At 39.8% G+C, this 20,599-nt stretch overlaps 1 protein-coding gene across 1 annotated transcript in view; it reads right to left on the minus strand.

The window, feature by feature from the left end:
* LOC111189209 (uncharacterized) overlaps positions 1 to 20,599 on the minus strand; it is a 219,195-nt gene that overhangs the window by 122,842 nt on the left and 75,754 nt on the right. The window contains exons 15-20 of the mRNA XM_049468276.1: positions 9,564 to 9,744; positions 9,203 to 9,478; positions 7,057 to 7,092; positions 6,590 to 6,904; positions 6,182 to 6,487; positions 1,978 to 2,265 (exon numbers count right to left, since the gene is read on the minus strand). Of these exons, the coding sequence (XP_049324233.1) occupies positions 1,978 to 2,265; positions 6,182 to 6,487; positions 6,590 to 6,904; positions 7,057 to 7,092; positions 9,203 to 9,478; positions 9,564 to 9,744 (1,402 nt within the window). The remainder of the gene's footprint in view (positions 1 to 1,977; positions 2,266 to 6,181; positions 6,488 to 6,589; positions 6,905 to 7,056; positions 7,093 to 9,202; positions 9,479 to 9,563; positions 9,745 to 20,599) is intronic.

The raw sequence follows: 20,599 nt of genomic DNA on the forward strand, positions 1-20,599 counted from the left end.
TCCACTCTATAAACCTTAAATTCATTTTTAGGGATTTCTCAGTCAAATAAATAGAGACTGATTAAAATGAACAGTATTGGTACTTATCATCATGTTACTGGGGTTAGTACCTCACACTTACCTGGTTATTACCTAGAACCTGCGACATATTTCAGGGTAAGGAGACTGTATTGGTACTTATCATCATGTTACTGGGGTTAGTACCTCACACTTACCTGGTTATTACCTAGAACCTGCGAGATATTTCAGGGTAAGGAGACTGTATTGGTACTTATCATCATGTTACTGGGGTTAGTACCTCACACTTACCTGGTTATTAGCTAGAACCTGTGAGGTATATCAGGGTAAGGAGACTATATTGGTACTTATCATCATGTTACTGGGGTTAGTACCTCACACTTACCTGGTTATTACCTAGAACCTGTGAGATATTTCAGTGTAATTAAATTGAACTGTCTGGTTCTTACCATCTTGTTAACCAACATAATTACCTAGTACTTTGGACTTTGTACCACCCATGTACCTGTTTATTACCTAGTTCCATTTCAGTGTAATTAGGCAAGACTTTTCTGGTACTTACCATCTTGTTACCCAAAATAATTACTTAGTACTTCCGAGTTTGTACCTCACTATTACCTGGTTAATACCTAGACATTTCAGTGTAATTAGGCAAGACTTTCCTGGTACTTACCATCTTGTTACCAAAAATAATTACTTAGTACTTCCGAGTTTGTACCTCACTATTACCTGGTTAATACCTAGAACTTAGGGTACTGTAAAAGAAAGCGTTACCAAAACGGTAAATTAAAAATGTCTTTAATTTTAGAAAGCAGAATAATGTACTACTAAAAACAACTAAGAAAGTGTGCCTGTATGTTTCATTTTATCTAAAGAAAACTGTTTTGGGTTTTACACTGTAAAGCACTAGCATTACTGCTACTGTGAGCTGATTGGTTGGTGATCCTGGAGATACAGGTAAAGCATGTTTAAAAGGTTTAAAACTTCAAAAATTATAAGTTCAAAATGATAAAAAAAGTGTTTGTGGTACTGAAACATTTGATATAGTTCTGTGTTGAGGACATAAGTACATATATTTTAGTATAAAACTGATCAGACATTTAAAAACTGTTGCTTCATATGAACCTATTCATTGCGAGTGCGTATTCTCCTCTATAGAGATTCTCTGACATGGCATCGCTAGTTCTTGTGTGTGTTTAGTTCTGGTGTGTTCCCGTGACAAAATGTGTTTCTGGAGAGCAGCCAGGTGAGTCGGCGATTGTGAAAGTCTCAACAACTGAAGGACTCGCTCACAATTACAGCACAAACAGTCGTGTAGTGTGAACAGCGCAATGACTGAAGACACAAAAAGTTGTGTAGTGTGAACCCTCGCTCATGCAGCTTTGCCATCAAGCTGCCGGCACTCAGAGGGAGCAAAATTGGACCTGCTCCCTCCAGGTGGGTAGATGGCGCTCTCTCCCCACATCACTCTTAGGGTGATGTCTGCATCACAGGGCGTCTGTGAGCTGATGTATCAGAACCAAGCCGCTGCACTTTTCCTCCAAGCGCGCTGTGATGCTGCTCTGCAATGCTGCATTAAAAGAAGCAGCAGCTCGAAAAGAAGCGGTGGCTGACTTCACATGTATCAGAGGAGGCATGTTCTAGTCTTCACCCTCCTGGTGTGTTGGGGCATTACTAGTGATAGGGGGACTCCTAACGAGTGGGTTGGGTAATTGAAAGTGTAAATTGGGAAGAAAATGGGAAAAATTTGAAATGAAATTGTAAAAAAAAAAGAATGTTATGATCATATGCGGACAAGATTATCTATACATGTAAAAACACTTTGATCTGTTTATTCAAACTGGTAGTCATAAATGCAAAGGAGCATAGCAATCTTGATCTGAACAAACAGGTATTTAAAGGTGTCATCAAGACAAAGCTATATATAAAGGAAGCTTTTAAAGCTTTCTGTGATCTTACCCACAGTGATGCTGATGGAGTTGCTCCTGAATGACGACCTGAAGAAGGTTCTTTTCCTGTATTTATAGTCACAGCTGTACTGACCCTGATGTGATGTATCCACAATGACAGTAAATGTTGTTGAAGATTCAGCTTGTTGGGTGATTATCAATTCTCCATCTTTAAATAAACTGAAGTCTACAGAGCGATACATTGGGTTGGCTGAAGTACATCTGAACTGAACAGTTTCTCCAGACAACACAGTGGAGTTTGATGAGATCAGGGTGAGTATGGGGCTCTGCAGGACATCTGTAAAGAAGTAATTTCAGTAAGTCAATGTTTATTTATAAAAACAGAATAGTTTACCAGAAACAGTATCTTACCTGAGCAGATAACACCAGCATCTTCACTGTGACTACAGCTGGTATTTCCTAGAACTCTATGAGAGCAACTTAAGAGGTTGTTTTCTTGTCCAGAACAGCCAACATCATCCAGTAATACTGGTCCATTTCCCTCACCAAAGTGAGCACTATGAGTGATGCTGAGAGCTCTGCCACATCCCACCTGTCTGCACACTACCTCTGCATCCTTCATGTCCCAGTTATCACCACACACTGTTCCCCACTGACCATCATGATAGATCTCCACTCTGCCATCACAGTTACCTGTTCCATTTATTAACCTGATGTCTGATTTACAGCAGAAAATAAAAGAAAATAAACCTATTTCAACATATTTGTTTTAGTATTTATTATAAATAAGTAGTAAACATTAAACAACATTACAAATGAACAATGCAAATTGACTTACCTGAGCAAGTGACACCGGCATCTTCACCGTGATTACAGTCATGTCTTCCAAATCCATTATGACGACACTCTGTGATGGAGCTTTCACTTCCAGAACAACGAACATTATCTAGAAGTATGGGGCCAGTTCCTTTACCAAAATCAGCACTGCTGTGGACACTGAGAGCTCCTCCACATCCCATCTGTCTGCACACCACTGCAGCATCATTTATGCCGAAGTCATCATCACACACTGTTCCCCACCGGCCTCTATAATAAACCTCCACTCTACCAGAGCAGCTTCCAGTTCCATTGATGAGTCTCACATTTAAATCAGCTATAAAAAAAGAGAATAAATGTAGTGTAAAAAGAAATAAGTCAAATAGGTATATTAAGACTCATTTCCATAGTGTTGAAGTTCTAATTATACTTTCTACATGTTCGGCTGAACCTCAAATTCTATGTAAAACCAAACTCTTTTATAAAAGCACGATATATTCAACAATTCTTCTTCAACTGTGTATTAATATATAATTAATTGCTATTCAGAAACATGTTGCACCAATAAGTTTGTTTTTTTTTAACGCATTTTTTAAAAATGAAGTAATCGCGATTTTACATCTTTCCATACAGAAATTTTATCTTTTTAATCCTAACCAAGCTAATTTGACCAATTTCCATCTGAAATTACATACTCAAATTTTAAGGCTTTTCAATGTAATATTAAATAATTCAGAGGCAATTATTATTTTTTATTTTTAATATTACATAGAAACCTAGACATAATTAATTAAAAACACTTAAAATTATTCACTTGAACATGTAATGGTCAAAATATAGTAAAAAACAAGAAAAGATTTAGGCGCATTTCAGATTCTCTATTTTTATTTTTTAATTTCATATAAAAAAATGAAATATTTATATGGATGAAGTGTTTTTGCAGCTCTATATTTTGCTATAAGGTGCTTAGATTCGCCATGTAAAATTATAAACTGCTCCCTTTCACTGGTCAGATATGCAAATATGCAAATTATGAATAATATTTAAAGGTGCATTATGTAAGACCTGAGAGTGAGTGTGTGAAATGGCTACATCCGTCCAATTTCAAAACACCACAGAGCGTAGTCTGCTCCGTCTACCCCTCCCCAGCCACGAAAGTTATTCGGGTTGCCAAATTCAGCAGGCTGAATCTACACACTCTACATAAAGGTAAGACAAGGAGAGGCAGAGAACTTAAATTACGAGCAAGAGGAGGAATACAGCAATTCTAAACTCTTCTATCACCCGTAAGCCCCGTGCCCGGCGATTGAGTTCTGCGCTCGGCAAGTGAGTTCTGCGCTAGGCTATGCCCCCCGCTTGGAGAGTGATCCCCCGCTCGGCGAGTGAGCCCCATGTGAGAGACAGCTCGTCCCTAGTAAGCACATCTAGTGGTGGTGATAAAGTACCTGACTGAATTAGCTATAGCCAGTTAGCTTACCTGTTTAGGAGAAAAGTAGCAGCTCTGGGTCAGTCTTGTAGTTTTTTTTTAGCTCTAAGTCTCCAACTTTTAAACTCACTGCAAGTATTCACTCTTGTTATATTCCTGCTTTGGTCACTGAGCTTTTTGAGACATGCTGAGGCTCTTTAAGATGTGTAGCAGCTGAGGTTTAACTGAACCAGCTCTGCTTTCTAGCTCCTTTGCCGCAGCACCGATCGCTGTAGTGTAGTGTTACGACTGGCAACCTCGGTGGGTGGAGTTAGTGTTGGGGAAGGAGCAGTAGGAGGAGTCAGAGGACAAAACAAACACAAAACCCCGGGACAGCCTGCACAATTAAAAAAGGAACGTACTGCGGAAGCCATGCTTACAAGAGCTGCCAGTGCTTTCACTCAACATGTTTCCTTAATATCTGATGATACATCCTGATCATTTTATCATTTACTACTGAAAATGATTTACATAGTGGTCCTTAAAAAAAGGCAAATTTCACCCCAAATGTTTATTTTCTAAAAGGAAATACAGCTAAAGAGGCAAGTAAACTGAAAACCCCCAGATTCTAAGCATAAATATATGACATATTGCTTGTCTATGTTGAATCTATAATTATACATAAACACAGCCAGATATTTATTATGACATTTTTCGTTAAGAGGTTAATCTAAAATATCCGAAAACGCTTCTCATTTCTGAAGTGTTTATCCTTCTTACCTTGGTTACCGGTGCCTCCCACAGACTAATATTTTCTAAACATTCTGCCGTGGACTGAAAAAAGTTCCAGCACTGTTCCAGCACTTTTGACATAAACACCCAGTAAGATAAAGTATATATTTAACTAAAAATGAATCCTACCATTTCTAAAATCTGCATCATTGCTCTCTGGTCAAGATGCATGATTAATTGTGGAAAACACTAATAATTGCTCCGTCAAAGTTTCTTGTGACAGACACAGTGGTCACTGAAGTATAATCCAGTGTCCATCAGTGTGAGTAACTTGCTAGCTGTGTAGACACATCTAACCTAGTTCTGAAACATTTATTTAACATTATCTAACTTATCCTTACGAACAAACAAAATCTAATTAAGCTAATAACAAACAGTTTCATTCATTCATTCAGTTTTTTCATCCAAAATATAAGTAATATAAGTAATTGACCAATATTTCTCTAATTTTCCAATCCTGAGAGCCTTCTAAATCACATTTGCTAGTTAATGATTAAAGCTGCTTGACAGCTGCCTCCTAATGTTTAAACTTATGTGTAAAGTGTACATGAAAAAGTTTGGGCACCCCTGAAAATGTAAAGATTTTCCTTTATAAGCCATTGGTTATTAGGATCAGCAATTTCAGTTAAATATATCATATAGGAGATGAACACAGTTATATTTGAGAAGTCAAATTAAGTTTATCTTCTTTGTTCATAATCTACTAAAGCATTCATGCAAAGGAACAAGTATTTCTGTCCTTGAGAAAAGGACAGGAATAAATGTTGTGACAAAGAAGAAGCTTGTGGAAATGATGCTGCAGTTAATGTCTGTTGTAATCAAAGCTAAAGGTGGTCCAATCAAATGCCTTTTTTTGTAGTAGTGTATATAAAACCGTGTGTGCTCTTACCCACAGTGATGTTGATGGAGTTGCTCCTGGATGATGGAATTATGAAGTTTGAATAGTTACAGCTGTACTGGCCCTGATGTGAAGTATCCACAGTCACAGTAAATGTTGTTGAAGATTCAGCTTGTTGGGTGATTATCAATTCTCCATCTTTAAATAAACGGAAGTCTACGGAGATGGATGTTGGGTTGGGTGAAGTACATCTGAACTGAACAGTTTCTCCAGGCAACACAGTGGAGTTTGATGAGATCAGAGTGAGTATTGGGCTCTGCAGGACATCTGTTAATGAAGTAATGTCAGTAAATGAGCATTTACTTATAAAAACAGAATTGTTTTCCAGGAACAGTATCTTACCTGAGCAGATAACACCAGCATCTTCACTGTGACTACAGTTGGTAATTCCTAGACCTCCATGAGAGCAACTTATGAGGTTGTTTTCTTGTCCAGAGCAGCCAACATCATCCAGTAATACTGGTCCATTTCCCTCACCAAAGTGAGCACTATGAGTGATGCTGAGAGCTCTGCCACATCCCACCTGTCTGCACACTACCTCTGCCTCCTTCATGTCCCAGTTATCACCACACACTGTTCCCCACTGACCATCATGATAGATCTCCACTCTGCCATCACAGTCACCTGTTCCATTCACCAGCCTGATTTCTGATTTACAGCATCAAATAAAAAAAAAAACATTTTATTTGTTTCAATAAATAAAAAGTGAGCTTTAAACAGCATTAAAACATAAAATGCTATTTTCCTTACCTGAACAAGTGACACCAGCATCTTCACCATGATTACAGACGTGTTTGCCAAATCCACTATGACGGCACTCCCCAATGGAGCTTTCATTTCCAGAACAACCAACATTATCCAGAAGTATGGGGCCAGTTCCCTGACCAAAATGAGCACTGCTGTGGACACTGAGAGCTCCGCCACATCCCATCTGTCTGCACACCACTTCTGCATCATTAATGTCCCAGTCATCATCACACACTGTTCCCCACTGACCTTTATAATAAACCTCCACTCTACCAGAGCAGCTTCCAGTGCCATCGATTAGTCTCACATTTAAACTGTCTGTCAAAAAGGAGAATAAATGCACTTTTATCTAATATACATTTTAATATTAAGCCTGGAGCTTATCTTCACAGGCCTTTTTTATTCCAAATATTTTGGTTCTTCCTGAACTGTTTTATATTTACAATTTCCTTCACTATAAATAAACTTACCAGCCAATGTTGAAGCATGTTGAAGAGCACCAATTACTGCAAAAAAGAGAAAAGCCAAAAGATGAAAGATAGGCTTTATTTACACCTGATTATATGTGGACAAAAAAGTTTACACCTCTAATGTGTGATAAATCTGTCAACTTCAAAACAAAGTAAAGTAAAACTGTCTAAAGACTCATGTCAACTTCCCCCCACAGTGACCTAAATCTAATATTCTCTGATTTGCAGAATAAAAAATACAGATTTTTCTTCTAAACTGTTTCTTTTATATCTACAGACATTAAACAATCTACAGCATTACAATCTTAAAAGTGTTTTATTACTTTTATCAATTTAACCAGATTACTTGAAAATTACGTTAATGCCAGGTACAGACAGAGCTGTGATTTTCAGTAAGTCGGGAACCATTTATTAAGTTTTTTATAACTGCAAAAAACAGATTGATGTTTATCCTGTGGCTTTCATCTGGTGTAAAACTTAGTTATCCAGTTTTATTGTTTGTAATTTAAGATCTTAAGGCAGATCACGGAAGTAGTTATGGGTCGATCACGAACGATCCTACTCTAAGAGCCTGAGAGCAAGCCGGTTCCTTTTTTTTTTTTTTTTTTAATTATTTGCTGCACGTGATTGGTATGTCTACACTGAGCAAGAGCGGAATGGGAAGGGGAGTGCCATTTTTTTTATTTGAGCACTGGATAAACACGGTTTATTAGTTACAATTATACAGTGTGAATCTGGTTCAATTAAAAAGTGTTATTATATATATATATATAAAGTGTCATTATCGGTTATCATGCTTTGAAACCTTTATATATATATATATATATATATATATTTAAGCAACCACAAAATCTACGGAGCCACTTGGAAGCCAAAAGAGCCGGCTCTTCTTAGTGAGCCGAGCCAGAAGAACCGGCTCCCTAGAAAGAGCCGAAATTCCCATCACTACAAGGAAGAGATTGTTGGCTTGGTTTACAACGAATGACAGCTCGGTAATCACAGTACAGAGAAACTCTTTTTTTTTTAGAGTTAAATGTAAAAGTATTAAAAGAATTAGGGAGTGACTGCAGCAACTGGAAAAAGACCAGAAGCAACAACAGTTTTTGGACAGAGCCCACAGGGAGTTGCAGGTTCATGCATTTAACTAATGCTAGTCCAGGAGGAGGAGCGTAACAAAATGCTTTTAAGGCAAAAACAATAGCGGTAGAGACAGACTGAGGAAAGCAGAGGGATGTTCTGAAGGAATTGTGTTATGAGAGTGGTACAGATTCACCAGAGTAAGAAGAGCTCAGCTCACAGAACGATTATTTGAAACAACTGTACTCACACAGACATAGAGCTTAGATCAGGCCCAAAAAATCCAGCCTGAGCCTGTGCACATTCTGCCCAAGCCCGCGACGCCCCATAAACTGTCATTATGAGCCTGAACCTGAATTAAACCCGACATTTTTTTAAAGTAAGTAGAGCGTTTAAACTCAGCTAATCTGAATGAAATCTGTTCAGAATTATGTTATTGAACATTGCAACACTAAAGAAGCATAGACCTATTATTTAAGACCAACATTTATTAAGAAACGATCTCCCCAACTACTCTAATATAATTAACAATGTCTAAGAAAATAAAATACTATTTTTTTTTAAACATACAGCCTACAGCAAAACACAACACACACTTAAAAAATCGAAATAGACCAAGAACAATAAGATAATTTACAATGATCTTCCTCAACTCTAATATAATTAACAATGTTTAAGAATATAAAATGATTATCAAGGTAAGGCATAGCTTTATATAAAATAAACACAGCATTAAAAACTGAACCCGACCCGGCCCGAGTTCAGAGAACCTAAGGGCAGAGAATCTAATCTCCACACAGACAGACATGCAAGAAAGGATGAATGGAGTTAGAAAACCAGTGTAATGAGGAATGACAGCACAGGTATGAGTGGATCAGACACAGCGGTGCTGCTGGAGTTTTTAAACACTGTGTTTGTTTGTTTTTAAACACTTGTGCACAGAAAGTCAGAAACAGAAGATCATCTTTGTTTGTGTTGGTCTGTCTCTAGTCCTTCATAAGTGGTCAAATATTAGAGTTTGTGATTTTTTTTTGTCAGAGAGTGTATATAAATCTGTCTTTGCTCTTACCCACAGTGATGTTGATAGAGTTGCTCCTGGATGATGAAATTAGGAAGTTTGAATAGTTACAGCTGTACTGGCCCTGATGCAAGGTATTCACAGTCACAGTAAATGTTGTTGCAGATTGAGCTTTTTGAGATTTTATAGAGACTCCATTTTTAAGTAAACGGAAGTCCACAGAGATGGATGTTGGGTTGGGTGCAGCACATCTGAACTGAACAGTTTCACCAAACAACACAGTGGAGTTTGGTGAGATCAGGGTGAGTATTGGGCTCTGCAGGACATCTGTTAAATAATTAATTTCAGTAAATGAATGTTCCTTAAATAAAAAAAAAAACTAAACAATTGCTTACCAGTAATGGTATCTTACCTGAGCAGATAACACCAGCATCTTCACTGTGACTACAGTTGGTTATTCCAAGACCTCCATGAGAGCAACTTAAGAGGTTGTTTTCTTGTCCAGAACAACCAACATCATCCAGTAATACTGGTCCATTTCCCTCACCAAAGTGAGCACTATGAGTGGTGTTGAGTGCTCTGCCACATCCCACCTGTCTGCACACTACCTCTGCCTCCTTCATGTCCCAGTTATTACCACACACTTTTCCCCACTGACCATGATAATAGATCTCCACTCTGCCAGAGCAGAAACCCTTTCCATTTATCAACCTGATGTCTGATGATTTGCAGCAGAAAAAGAGAGAAAAAAAACATTATTTCATCAAATTAAAAGTGCACTTTAAACAGCATTACAACCTAAAAAGCTGCAATTGTCCTCACCTGAACAAGTGACACCAGCATCTTCACCATGATTACAGTCATGTCTGCCAAATCCATTATGATGACACTGCCCGATGGAGCTTTGTATTCCAGAACAACCAACATTATCCAGAAGTATGGGGCCAGTTCCTTTACCAAAATGAGCACTGCTGTGGACACTGAGAGCTCTACCACATCCCATCTGTCTGCACACCACTTCTGCATCATTTATGTCCCAGTAGTCATCACACACTGTTCCCCACTGACCTTGATAATAAACCTCCACTCTACCAGAGCAGCTTCCAGTTCCATTGACGAGTCTCACGTTTAATTCAGCTATAAAAATACAAAACAAATGCAGTGTTATCTTACATTTTTTATTTTTTTTTTAAAAAGTTTTAATATTTAGCCTGGAACTTCCCAGACCTGAATATAGTGATGTTTTCTGAATCTAACCTTTCATTCTGTTGTTAGAATCACTAAAAAACAAGTTAATGTTTAATGTTCATCATTCAGCTGGTGTAATTCTCAGTTATCTAGTATTATTGTGAGAAGGTTAAAGGAATTTAATGCTTATGTTCTTACAAACATGTAGAAAGAAAGAAAGTATTTAGTAAATATTTGAATTACACATTACAATAACATATACAGGGGTTGGACAATGAAACTAAAACACCTGGTTTTAGACCACAATAATTTATTGTCCCGACGGACAGTTCTGGTTGAAATAGGAGAGTTGAGGTGCACCTTAAATTCTGTTAGATTTTGGCAGCCGTGGTTTTATGTTTTTTTGATACAATGCGGCTTAGCACCCGAACCTCCCTTTCAGACAGCTTCCTCTTACTGCGTCCACAGTTAATCCTGTTGGATGTGGTTGGTCCTTCTTGGTGGTTTTGCTGACATTACCCTGGATACCGTGGCTCTTGATGCATCACAAAGACTTGCTGTCTTGGTCACAGATGCGCCAGCAAGACGTGCACCAACAATTTGTCCTCTTTTGAACTCATAATGTTGTGTGCAATGCAATATTTTGAGCAAAACTGTGCTCTTACCCTGCTAATTGAACCTTCACATTCAGCTCTTACTAGTGCAATATGCAATTAATAAAGACAGGTGTTTCAGTTTCATTGTCAAACCCAAAGTTAGATTTGGAGAGTCAGGGTTTAGGTGGGTTCCTTCTGCCATACTTTAGTTGTCATTTATTAAACAAGAAAACAAAATACAAACCAAAAAAGGAAACACAAAACAAGATAAAGAAACTGATTTAGAAAAGGACTTAGCTAACAGAACCAAGAAATAAACTATGACAAAAAAACAGTAAAGAAGCAAACAAACAGATGTGAAACACGCACATGACCAAAGGAACACTGAAACCAAAGAGCTATATATACACTATGAGGGTTAGAAACACCTGGAGATGGTAACAAAGAGGCAGAGCTACAATAATGACTAGGGCGGAGGCAAGGAAGGAGACAAGACAAACACAAAACAGACTGAAAAAACACAGAGACAGACCAGAAAGGACAAGGAACAGGAAAAAAAGATGCCATCAGCCATCAGCATTTTATAATGTACAAGAAAATGTAGCTTTGGTGAAATGAGAGATGGTGTGTATGTGTGATGCATGTATGGGGTTTACTTCATTAATCAGGGTGGCAGCCTGCATCTACATTTAGCAGGGGTCCTTTTGAAAGACATTTATATGGATACCTTTTTGGGTCCTACACAGCTTGGAGCTATAGTGGCAAGGCTAACATTGAACTTTGGGCCATTGGACCTGTTTGGGTAAACAAGTTCTTATCACCTAAACTCAACCACTGCAAGACTGACCTTCTGTTCATTCCAGAATCAACAGGTCTTCACCACAATCTCTCCATCCCTTTTGAGACACAAAGCCTTGGGGTAGTAATGAATGACCAATTATCATTCTCGAGCCATGTTGCAAATCTCACACGCTCATGCAGAATTCTCCTGTACAACATCCAAAGAATTCTGTTTCTCTCTCAGGAAGCCACTCAGGTGCTTGTGTAGTCTCTTGTCATTTCAAGACTAGACTACTGCAACTCTCTACTGGCTGGTCTTCCACTGCGAGCCACCAAAACCCTGCAACTAGTTCAGAATGCAGCAGCAGCACGACTCTTCAGTCTTCAATCTTTCGAAGTACCATCATGTAACGCCATGTAATGCATTCCTTCCACTGGCTTCCTGTTGCTGCCAGCATCAGATTCAAAACCCTGACGCTGGCCTACAAAGCCAAAAACGAACTAACTCCTTCCTACTTGATGGCAATGATCACGCCCTGCAGGAAAACAAAATCCGCAACTCCACAAAAGCTGCCAGCAGAGGGAAGCACTAAGTTCTGCAAGATCCCCTGGGAAAACACCACAATGACTCCGGACCTGATATAACACAGTGGACCAACACCAGCAGATGACACGCCTCTTCAAACCATCACCGACTGCGGAAACCCCACACCAGACCCCAAGCAGCATGGCATTGTGGGATCGTACCAAGAGCTCTTAGAGCTTCCAGCGCAACTCATCTTCAGTCTTTCGAAATTCAGTCATGTGACTCCTTTGCTGCATTTCCTCTCGCTTCCTGTTGATGCCCAGAGTTGTGGAATGGCTTCCAAGAAGATGGAAGTCATTCTGAATGCTGTTAAGTCTTTTAAGGTTAACCTACATGGACAAATTTCAGTCCGCATTGAGGCCGGGACACTTGCAATGGTCCCCGTCACCTGTCCCCAGTAGGAATCGGCGGAATTCTTGTTGGAGCCATTGGGCTTTGAAGATGGTCAGCTTCAAGAATGTGTGCTTTTGCTTCCCACTTTTATTTTTGCAAGGTGGGACTTGTTATAGGACACTATTGTGAACGCCACCAATGCTGATGTGTGGCTTCCTCTTCCTCCTTCCCAAAGCAGTTGTATAAACTTCTGTGGGAACAGTGTCTGCTGCTTCTGAGTGTTCTTGGAAGGAATGCTCTGCTTTTATATGCACACACAGGTGTCATAGTCTACCAGCTCTTCTGATCAGCTTACTCTGGACCTTCAGGGCTCCCAGGCTAAATCCATCTTCTCAAAGTATGGTAGTATATACTCTAAAGGAGAAGATGATTTAGGCTGTACCTAATAAATCGTAGGTTTCCTGATGGAGCATGTTTAAGGATTGCTGTTATTAGTCCGTGCTTTTTTACCTTGAAGATGTGGTTGTCTTTTTTGTCACTGTGGAACAACACTCAAATATTCTACCAAAATAATACTGCAAGGAAACTTTTAATGATTTTACTGAGATCATTACATTGGGAGATTGTTTTCCATTGCTGACCTGGCCAGTAGACACAATCATTACTTTACATTACATTACATTACATTACATTACATTTGGCAGACGCTTTTGTCCAAAGCGACTTACAATAGTCAAGTACAAAAGTAATAGAAGTTAAAGGTATAACATTTTTAGATAGGGCTTAAAGGAGGTCGAAGGGAAGTAAGGGGATATAAAAGTGAAGTAGGGAAAGAAGGAAATGAGGTTAGAAGTAGTTAGTGTGTTAGAGGTGTTAGGAGAGTTAGTGCTCTTTGAAGAGCTCTGTCTTCAGGAGTCTCTTAAAGATAGCAAGAGATTCTCCTGATCTGGTAGTAGAAGGTAGTTTGTTCCACCATTGGGGAACTCTGTATGAGAACAGTCTGGATTGCTTTGTGTGAGTGTTTGGTAAAGTGAGGCGACGTTCATTGGAGGAGCGCAGCGGCCGGGAGGTAGCGTAAGCCTTCAGGAGTTCAGTGCAGGTAGGAAGGAGCTGTTCTGTCATCAGCTTGTAGGCAATTGTAAGAGCTTTGAATTTGATGCGAGCATCAACTGGTAGCCAGTGGAGCTCAATGAGCAGCGGGGTGACATGAGCCCGTTTTGGCTGGTTGAAGACCAGACGTGCTGCTGCATTCTGGATCATTTGATGGGAGGCCAGTTAGCAGGGCATTGCAGTAGTCGAGTCGTGAGATTATGACTGCTTGTACCAGGAGTTGGGTGGCCTGTTGCGTCATAAACGGTCTAATTTTTCTGATGTTATAATGCGCAAAGCGGCAGGATCGAGCAACTGAGGCCACATGGTGCGTGAAGGAGAGCTGGTCATCAACCATAACACCCAGGTTCCTAGCAACCTTTGTCGGTGAGAGAGAGAGTCCATGCTATAACCAGAAGTTCAGTCTTTGAGAGATTTTGGTGATGCTCCTTCATCCATGAGGATATGTCAGAAAGACACTGCGATATCCGTGCAGAGATTGAGCGATCTTCAAGTTCCAATAGCTGAGAAAGATCAATTGAAAGCAGCTTTCTGCACCCCCTTTGGTCTATTTGAATTTAACCGCATGCCTAGGCAATGCACCTGGAAACATTTAAGCGTCTAATGGAGCGCATGTTTGAGGGTTGCTGTCCGTTAGTCCGTGCTTTTTATCTTGATGATGTGGTTGTCTTTTTTGCCTCTGTGGAACAACACTGGAATATTCTACCACAATAATACTGCGTATTGTGTTTATTATTTAAATGATATTCTTTTGTGTCTGATCCACTCATACCACTGCAATATACGCTAACACACCACCAATATATCAGTGACACTGCAGTGCTAAAGATGACCCACCACCCAAATCACAGCTTCACTGTGTGTCCTGTGGGGTCACAACAATGTTGTGACACTTCAGAAGCTTGTTGCAGCTAGAGGCAGTTCAACAAAACATTTTTAACAGGCAGTGTATATAAAACCTTCTTTGCTCTTACCCACAGTGATGTTGATGGAGTTGCTCCTGGATGATGGAATTATGAAGTTTGAATAGTTACAGCTGTACTGGCCCTGATGTGAGGTATCCACAGTCACAGTAAATGTTGTTGACGATTGAGCTTTTTGAGATTTTACCAATTTTCCATCTTTACATAAACTGAAGTCTAGAAAGATGGATGCTGAGTGTGGCGCAGTGCATCTGAACTGAAGAGTTTCCTGAGACCACACAGTGGAGTTTGGTGAGATCAAGGTGAGTATGGGGCTCTGCAGGACATCTGTTAAAGAATTAATTTTAGTAAGTGAATGTTCATTTGTCAAAAAACACAATTGCTTACCAGGAAAGGTACTTTACCTGAGCAGATAACACCAGCATCTTCACTATGACCACAGTTGGTTATTCCTAGACCTCTATGAGAGCAACTGGTAAGGCTACTTTCATGTCCAGCACATCCAACATCATCCAGTAATACTGGTCCATTTCCCTCACCAAAGTGAGCACTATGAGTAATGCTGAGAGCTCTGCCACATCCCATCTTTCTGCACACTACCTCTGCATCCTTCATGTCCCAGTTATCACCACACACTGTTCCCCACTCGCCATTGTGATAGATCTCCACTCTGCCATCACAGAAACCTCCTCCATTCATTAACCTGATGTCATCTGCTTTGCAGCAGAAAATAAAAAAGGAAAACAATGAGAATTGCACTTTAAACGGCCTTACAACTTAAAAATGCAATTTTCCTCACCTGAGCAAGTAACACCAGCATCTTCACCATGATTACAATCATGTTTGCCAAATCCATTATGACGGCACTCTCTGATGGATGATTCATTTCCAGAACAACCAACATTGTCCATTAGTGTCAGTCCAGTTCCCTTACCAAAATGAGCACTGATGTGGGCACGGAGAGCTCTACCACATCCCATCTGTCTGCACACCACTGCAGCATCTCTCATATCCCAGTTATCATCACACACTGTTCCCCACTGACCTTTATAATAAACCTCCACTCTACCAGAGCAGCTTCCTGTGCCTCCGACAAGTCTTACATTTAAACTGTCTGTCAAAAAAGAGAATAAATGCACTTTTATCTAAAATAAATGTTTTAGATCTAAAACTTTTTGCACAGACCACAAGATAGAGATGTTTCATCATGAAAGATTTGTTACCATAAAAAAAACACGTTGCTTAACATGCTTAATCATGTGCTTCTTTAACTGTTTTATATTAATTTTATTCACAACAAAAATAAACTTACCAGTCAATGATGAAGCAGTAAGAGCACCGACTACTGAAACAAAGAAGACTTTTGGTTAAGAAAATCATGTAGAAGGGCTTTGTTTACAACTGCACTAACAACTTCACATCAGATTATGTGTGGACAAATATGGAGGATGAAAAATGACATAAGTAACATGTTGCCAGGGAGGCATTCAGGAGGCATCCTGATCAGAATCCCGAACCACCTCAGCTGACTCCTCTTTCTCTTAATACTTAGTTGGCCAATAAGATTTCTGTGTGGGTGGGACTTGCAGCGCAGATCTTTAAACATGCAGTGTGTTTTTTACGCATTTTTAAACATTATGTGCATGATTCCTCTCTGCGCTGTGCTCCACCTAAACTGTAGGTGGCAGCACGCTGCTGTTTGCCGAGCACACACTGTGTTCAGAGTTACACAATGCAGGAGCCGTCCACAAGTCGCCCAACATCCTGTTGGATACAAATTATGAGTGTGGATGTATTTCAGTTTCAGAAAATGAAGCGGACAGACAGACAAGACATTTGCCTGTAAGTGGTAATTAAGACCTGGCTATGAAATACCTGTGCATTCCAAATGCTAGTTTACCCTCTGAGCGTGTTTTTAGCACTGCAGGAGAGAATGTTCGTTGTCAACACGCACACGTGACTAAGGGGGAGGAACCGCTTAATGCTGCATGGCTTGCGAGAACTAACGAGCACACAAAAGAGGATAAAAAGGGATCTGAACTCGAGCTGAGGGTGAGTAAACTACCCCACACAAACACAACGCTAACGGCTGCCGCTGGTTTTCTCCCTACATTCTTCCGGACAGTGTTCCTGACTCAATCACGGCTGAGACGTACCGGGCAGGCGTTGGAAGGCTCCCTTGTCTGCTCTACCGTAGCGTTTCCCCCAGGTTCCTGTCAGTTTTTAGCAGTGCCAGCATTTTTTGTCAGTTTTTAGTAGTGCTGTCGAGGTGCTTGTCAGTTTGTAGTAGTGCCAGCTTAGTGTCAGCAAGGTGCCTGTCAGGTTTTACATTTACATTTAAGCTATTTAGCAGACACCCTTATCCAGAGTGACTTACAACAGTGCTTCGATGTTACTTCAAATTTCCAAAGCTAATTTGTAGACTAGATCAAGAGATACACAGAGCTTGATCATGTTTTTGGATTAGTTTAGGAACTCTTTGAAAAGATGTGTCTTTAGTCGACGTTTGAAGACTGACAGCGAGTGACTCTGCTGTTCTGACAACCAGTGGAAATTCATTCCAACACCTTGGTGCCAGCACAGAGAAGAGTCTGGATGTCTGTTTTCTGTGTGTTTTGAGAGATGGAGGTTTGAGCCGAGCCGTACTGGAAGCTCTAAGAGCTCTTGGTGCAGATCTGGCTTTGACCATCATGTATGCCATCAAGTATGAAGGAGCTGGTCCGTTTTTTGCCTTGTAGGCCAAAGTTAGGGTTTTGAATCTGATGCGGGCGGCAACAGGAAGCCAGTGGAGGAGGAAACGCAGCAAAGGAGACTTCGGTAGATTGAAGACGAGTCGTGCTGCAGCATTTTGAATGAACTGTAGAGGTTTGGTGGCTCGCAGTGGAAGACCAGCCAGTAGAGAGTTGCAGTAGTGAAGTAGTCAAGTTTTAGCTATGCCGGCAAGGTGCCTGTCAGTTTTTAGTAGTGGGGGAAGGGTGCCTGTCAGTTTTTAGTAGTGGGGGAAGGGTGCCTGTCAGTTTTTAGTAGTGGGGGAAGGGTGCCTGTCAGTTTTTAGTAGTGTAGGCAGGGTGGCTGTCAGTTTTTAGTAGTGGGGGAAGGGTGCCTGTCAGTTTTTAGTAGTGGGGGAAGGGTGCCTGTCAGTTTTTAGTAGTGTAGGCAGGGTGGCTGTCAGTTTTTAGTAGTGGGGGAAGGGTGCCTGTCCGTTTTTAGTAGTGGGGGAAGGGTGCCTGTCAGTTTTTAGTAGTGTAGGCAGGGTGGCTGTCAGTTTTTAGTAGTGGGGGAAGGGTGCCTGTCAGTTTTTAGTAGTGGGGGAAGGGTGCCTGTCAGTTTTTAGTAGTGGGGGAAGGGTGCCTGTCAGTTTTTAGTAGTGGGGGAAGGGTGCCTGTCAGTTTTTAGTAGTGGAGGCAGGGTGCCTGTCAGTTTTTAGTAGTGGAGGCAAGGTGCCTGTCAGATTTTGGAAGTGCTGACGTAGTGGCAGAGTGAACAGGACAGAACAAATGTATCTGAAAAAGCAGGAGCACATCAAAAATAATAATCTTCTGGATAAGTTATTGATGAATCAAACGCACAAAGTAAATTGAATTTGCTACATTGCTAAATACACTTTTTTTTTTTTAAATTAATTTTATTTCTGATTTTTTCCCATTTTCTCCCAATTTTGCATATCCAATTGTGCCCTTGGACCCTTTGTGCGCCCCCTCCCTCTAAGCACCGGCAGCTGATGGCAAAGCTGCATAAGTGGGGGTTCGAACCTGCGACCTCCCGCTCATAGTGGCAGCTTATTAGACCGCTGGATCACTCGGTGCCTGCTAAATACACTTTTAAACCAAAATAGCATGGCTATGTAATACACAGCATTCTAGGCCTCGTCTACAAGAGCCCTGATATTTATAAAAACAGAAGGTTTTGTCTCCGTTTTGGCCTTCCGCCAACGGGAAAATAACTTTTCGGTAACTGAAAACGAAGTTTTTCAAAAACGCCTTCCAAGCTGGAGATTTTAAAAAAATTCCGCTATCAGCAGAGCCGTGTGGAAGGTGAAAATTGAGCTTTCTGAAAACTCTGACGTCACACTGCGAGTCTGTACGTTAGCTTAGCCTGTTCGGAATGAGCCTGAAACATGTACAGCGTCTGGATTGGTTCTGTTCTCACTGCGATTTGCAGATTAATAACGTGTAACATATGAACCTTATCGCAAACTGAGATTCTGGCCAAGGTCTGGACAAACAAGCACCTGGTGGGAAATTTACATTTCTTATGTTATAGAAAAGGTTAACCTTAAATGTAGCTGTGATGTCACAGCTGTTATAGAAAATGCTAGTGAGATTCCTGTCAGTTTTTAGCAGTGCCGGACAGTTTTAGGATTTTTTTTACATACAACTGGACATCATTCTGCACTACAGCATGAACAACATGATACTTTCAATATTTATATGAAAAATAAAAATATAATTTATAAAATAGTAATTAAAGTGAATTTACCCAGGATTAAAGTGAGGTAAAGTTTCAGCATCCTGTCCTTAGATCCTTCTTCAAATCTTTAATCAGGTGGACTTCATTTGCTGAGGGTCAGAAGAGTTGACAGTTTTAGTTACCTATTACATTTTACTTGTTTTCACCAGAGGTGGCAAAAGTACTGAAAAATTGTAATTAAGTAAAAGTAACTTTACTTTGCTAAAAATCTACTCAAGTAAAAGTAAAAGCACCCATCTAAAAATTTAAATCTAGTAAAAGTAAAACAGTACTCAATTTAAAATGTACTTTGAGTAAAAGTTACATAGTTACTTTTAATTATTTGATGTAAAATAAGTACAACAAATAATTTATTAAATAGTTTTTAACGAACTATTATTTCACATAATAATTTGGAGCTTTTAGGCAGTAAGCACATGCTTTCACAGGTTTGATGTGAAAGCTTTGAAAACTGGCAGCTCTGTCCGGCGGGGCACATTTTGCATTGCGTGAGGACGTTATTGCCTCGTTATTCTACGCGTGAGCATTCGTGCGCCAATTTATTTATTTATTTATTTTTTTTCATTTAGACAATTGTTTTTTTTCCCCAGCATTTTATTTTTACTCAGTAATTGGGAGTTTTCCAATGTAGCAAAGTAGATTCATTGTGTCAAAATGTACTTGAGTAAAAGTAAAATTACCTATTTTAATAACTACACTAAAAATTACAAATTACTCATAAAATCTACTCAATTACAGTAACTTGAGTAAATGTAATTCATTAGTTTCCACCTCTGGTCTTCACAACTGTTTCCTGTTCTCCTCAATCGATTCTCTTACAACAATGACTCCATCTGGACACGTCCTTCATTCAGTGTAAAATTACACATAAGAGTATTGTAAATGTACACTAGTTATAAAGCTTAATTACATCGTAGAAAACGTGTCAGAGTGTAGGCATTTCTTTCACTGTAGGAAATGCACTCAGTTTTGTTTTTACAGTTCAGATTTCTGTAATGCAGTTTCTGAATTACTGACTTACCTAAAGAGCGAGAGAAGAGAGAGATAAAAAAGTTTTTAAATGCAGCGGCAAGAGTTCTAAAACAAACACAACAGAATTAGGGCATTATTACACTAGTATATTATCAGCACCTCACTGAATTTTCTAAGAGCTAATTGGAGCCAGCATGTGATGAGATTGGAACGTAAAAATGAATTCACAACATTTAGCAGGAAAACTTAAGACCATCTGTCCACCAACTGAAGCACAACAGAGAATGGATGATGCAGCAGGACAACGACCCAAAACATAGAAGTAAATCAACAACCGAACGAACGGCTTCAACAGAAAAAATACCCCTTCTGGAGAGTCCTGACCTCAACCAAATTGAGATGCTGTGGCATCATGAGAAGAGAAATGATCCAAAATTCCTCCTGACTGTTTTGCAGGTCTGATCTGCAACTACAGAAAACATCTGGTTGA

Source organism: Astyanax mexicanus, chromosome 19, assembly GCF_023375975.1.
Source record: "Astyanax mexicanus isolate ESR-SI-001 chromosome 19, AstMex3_surface, whole genome shotgun sequence".
NCBI lineage: Eukaryota > Metazoa > Chordata > Actinopteri > Characiformes > Acestrorhamphidae > Astyanax > Astyanax mexicanus.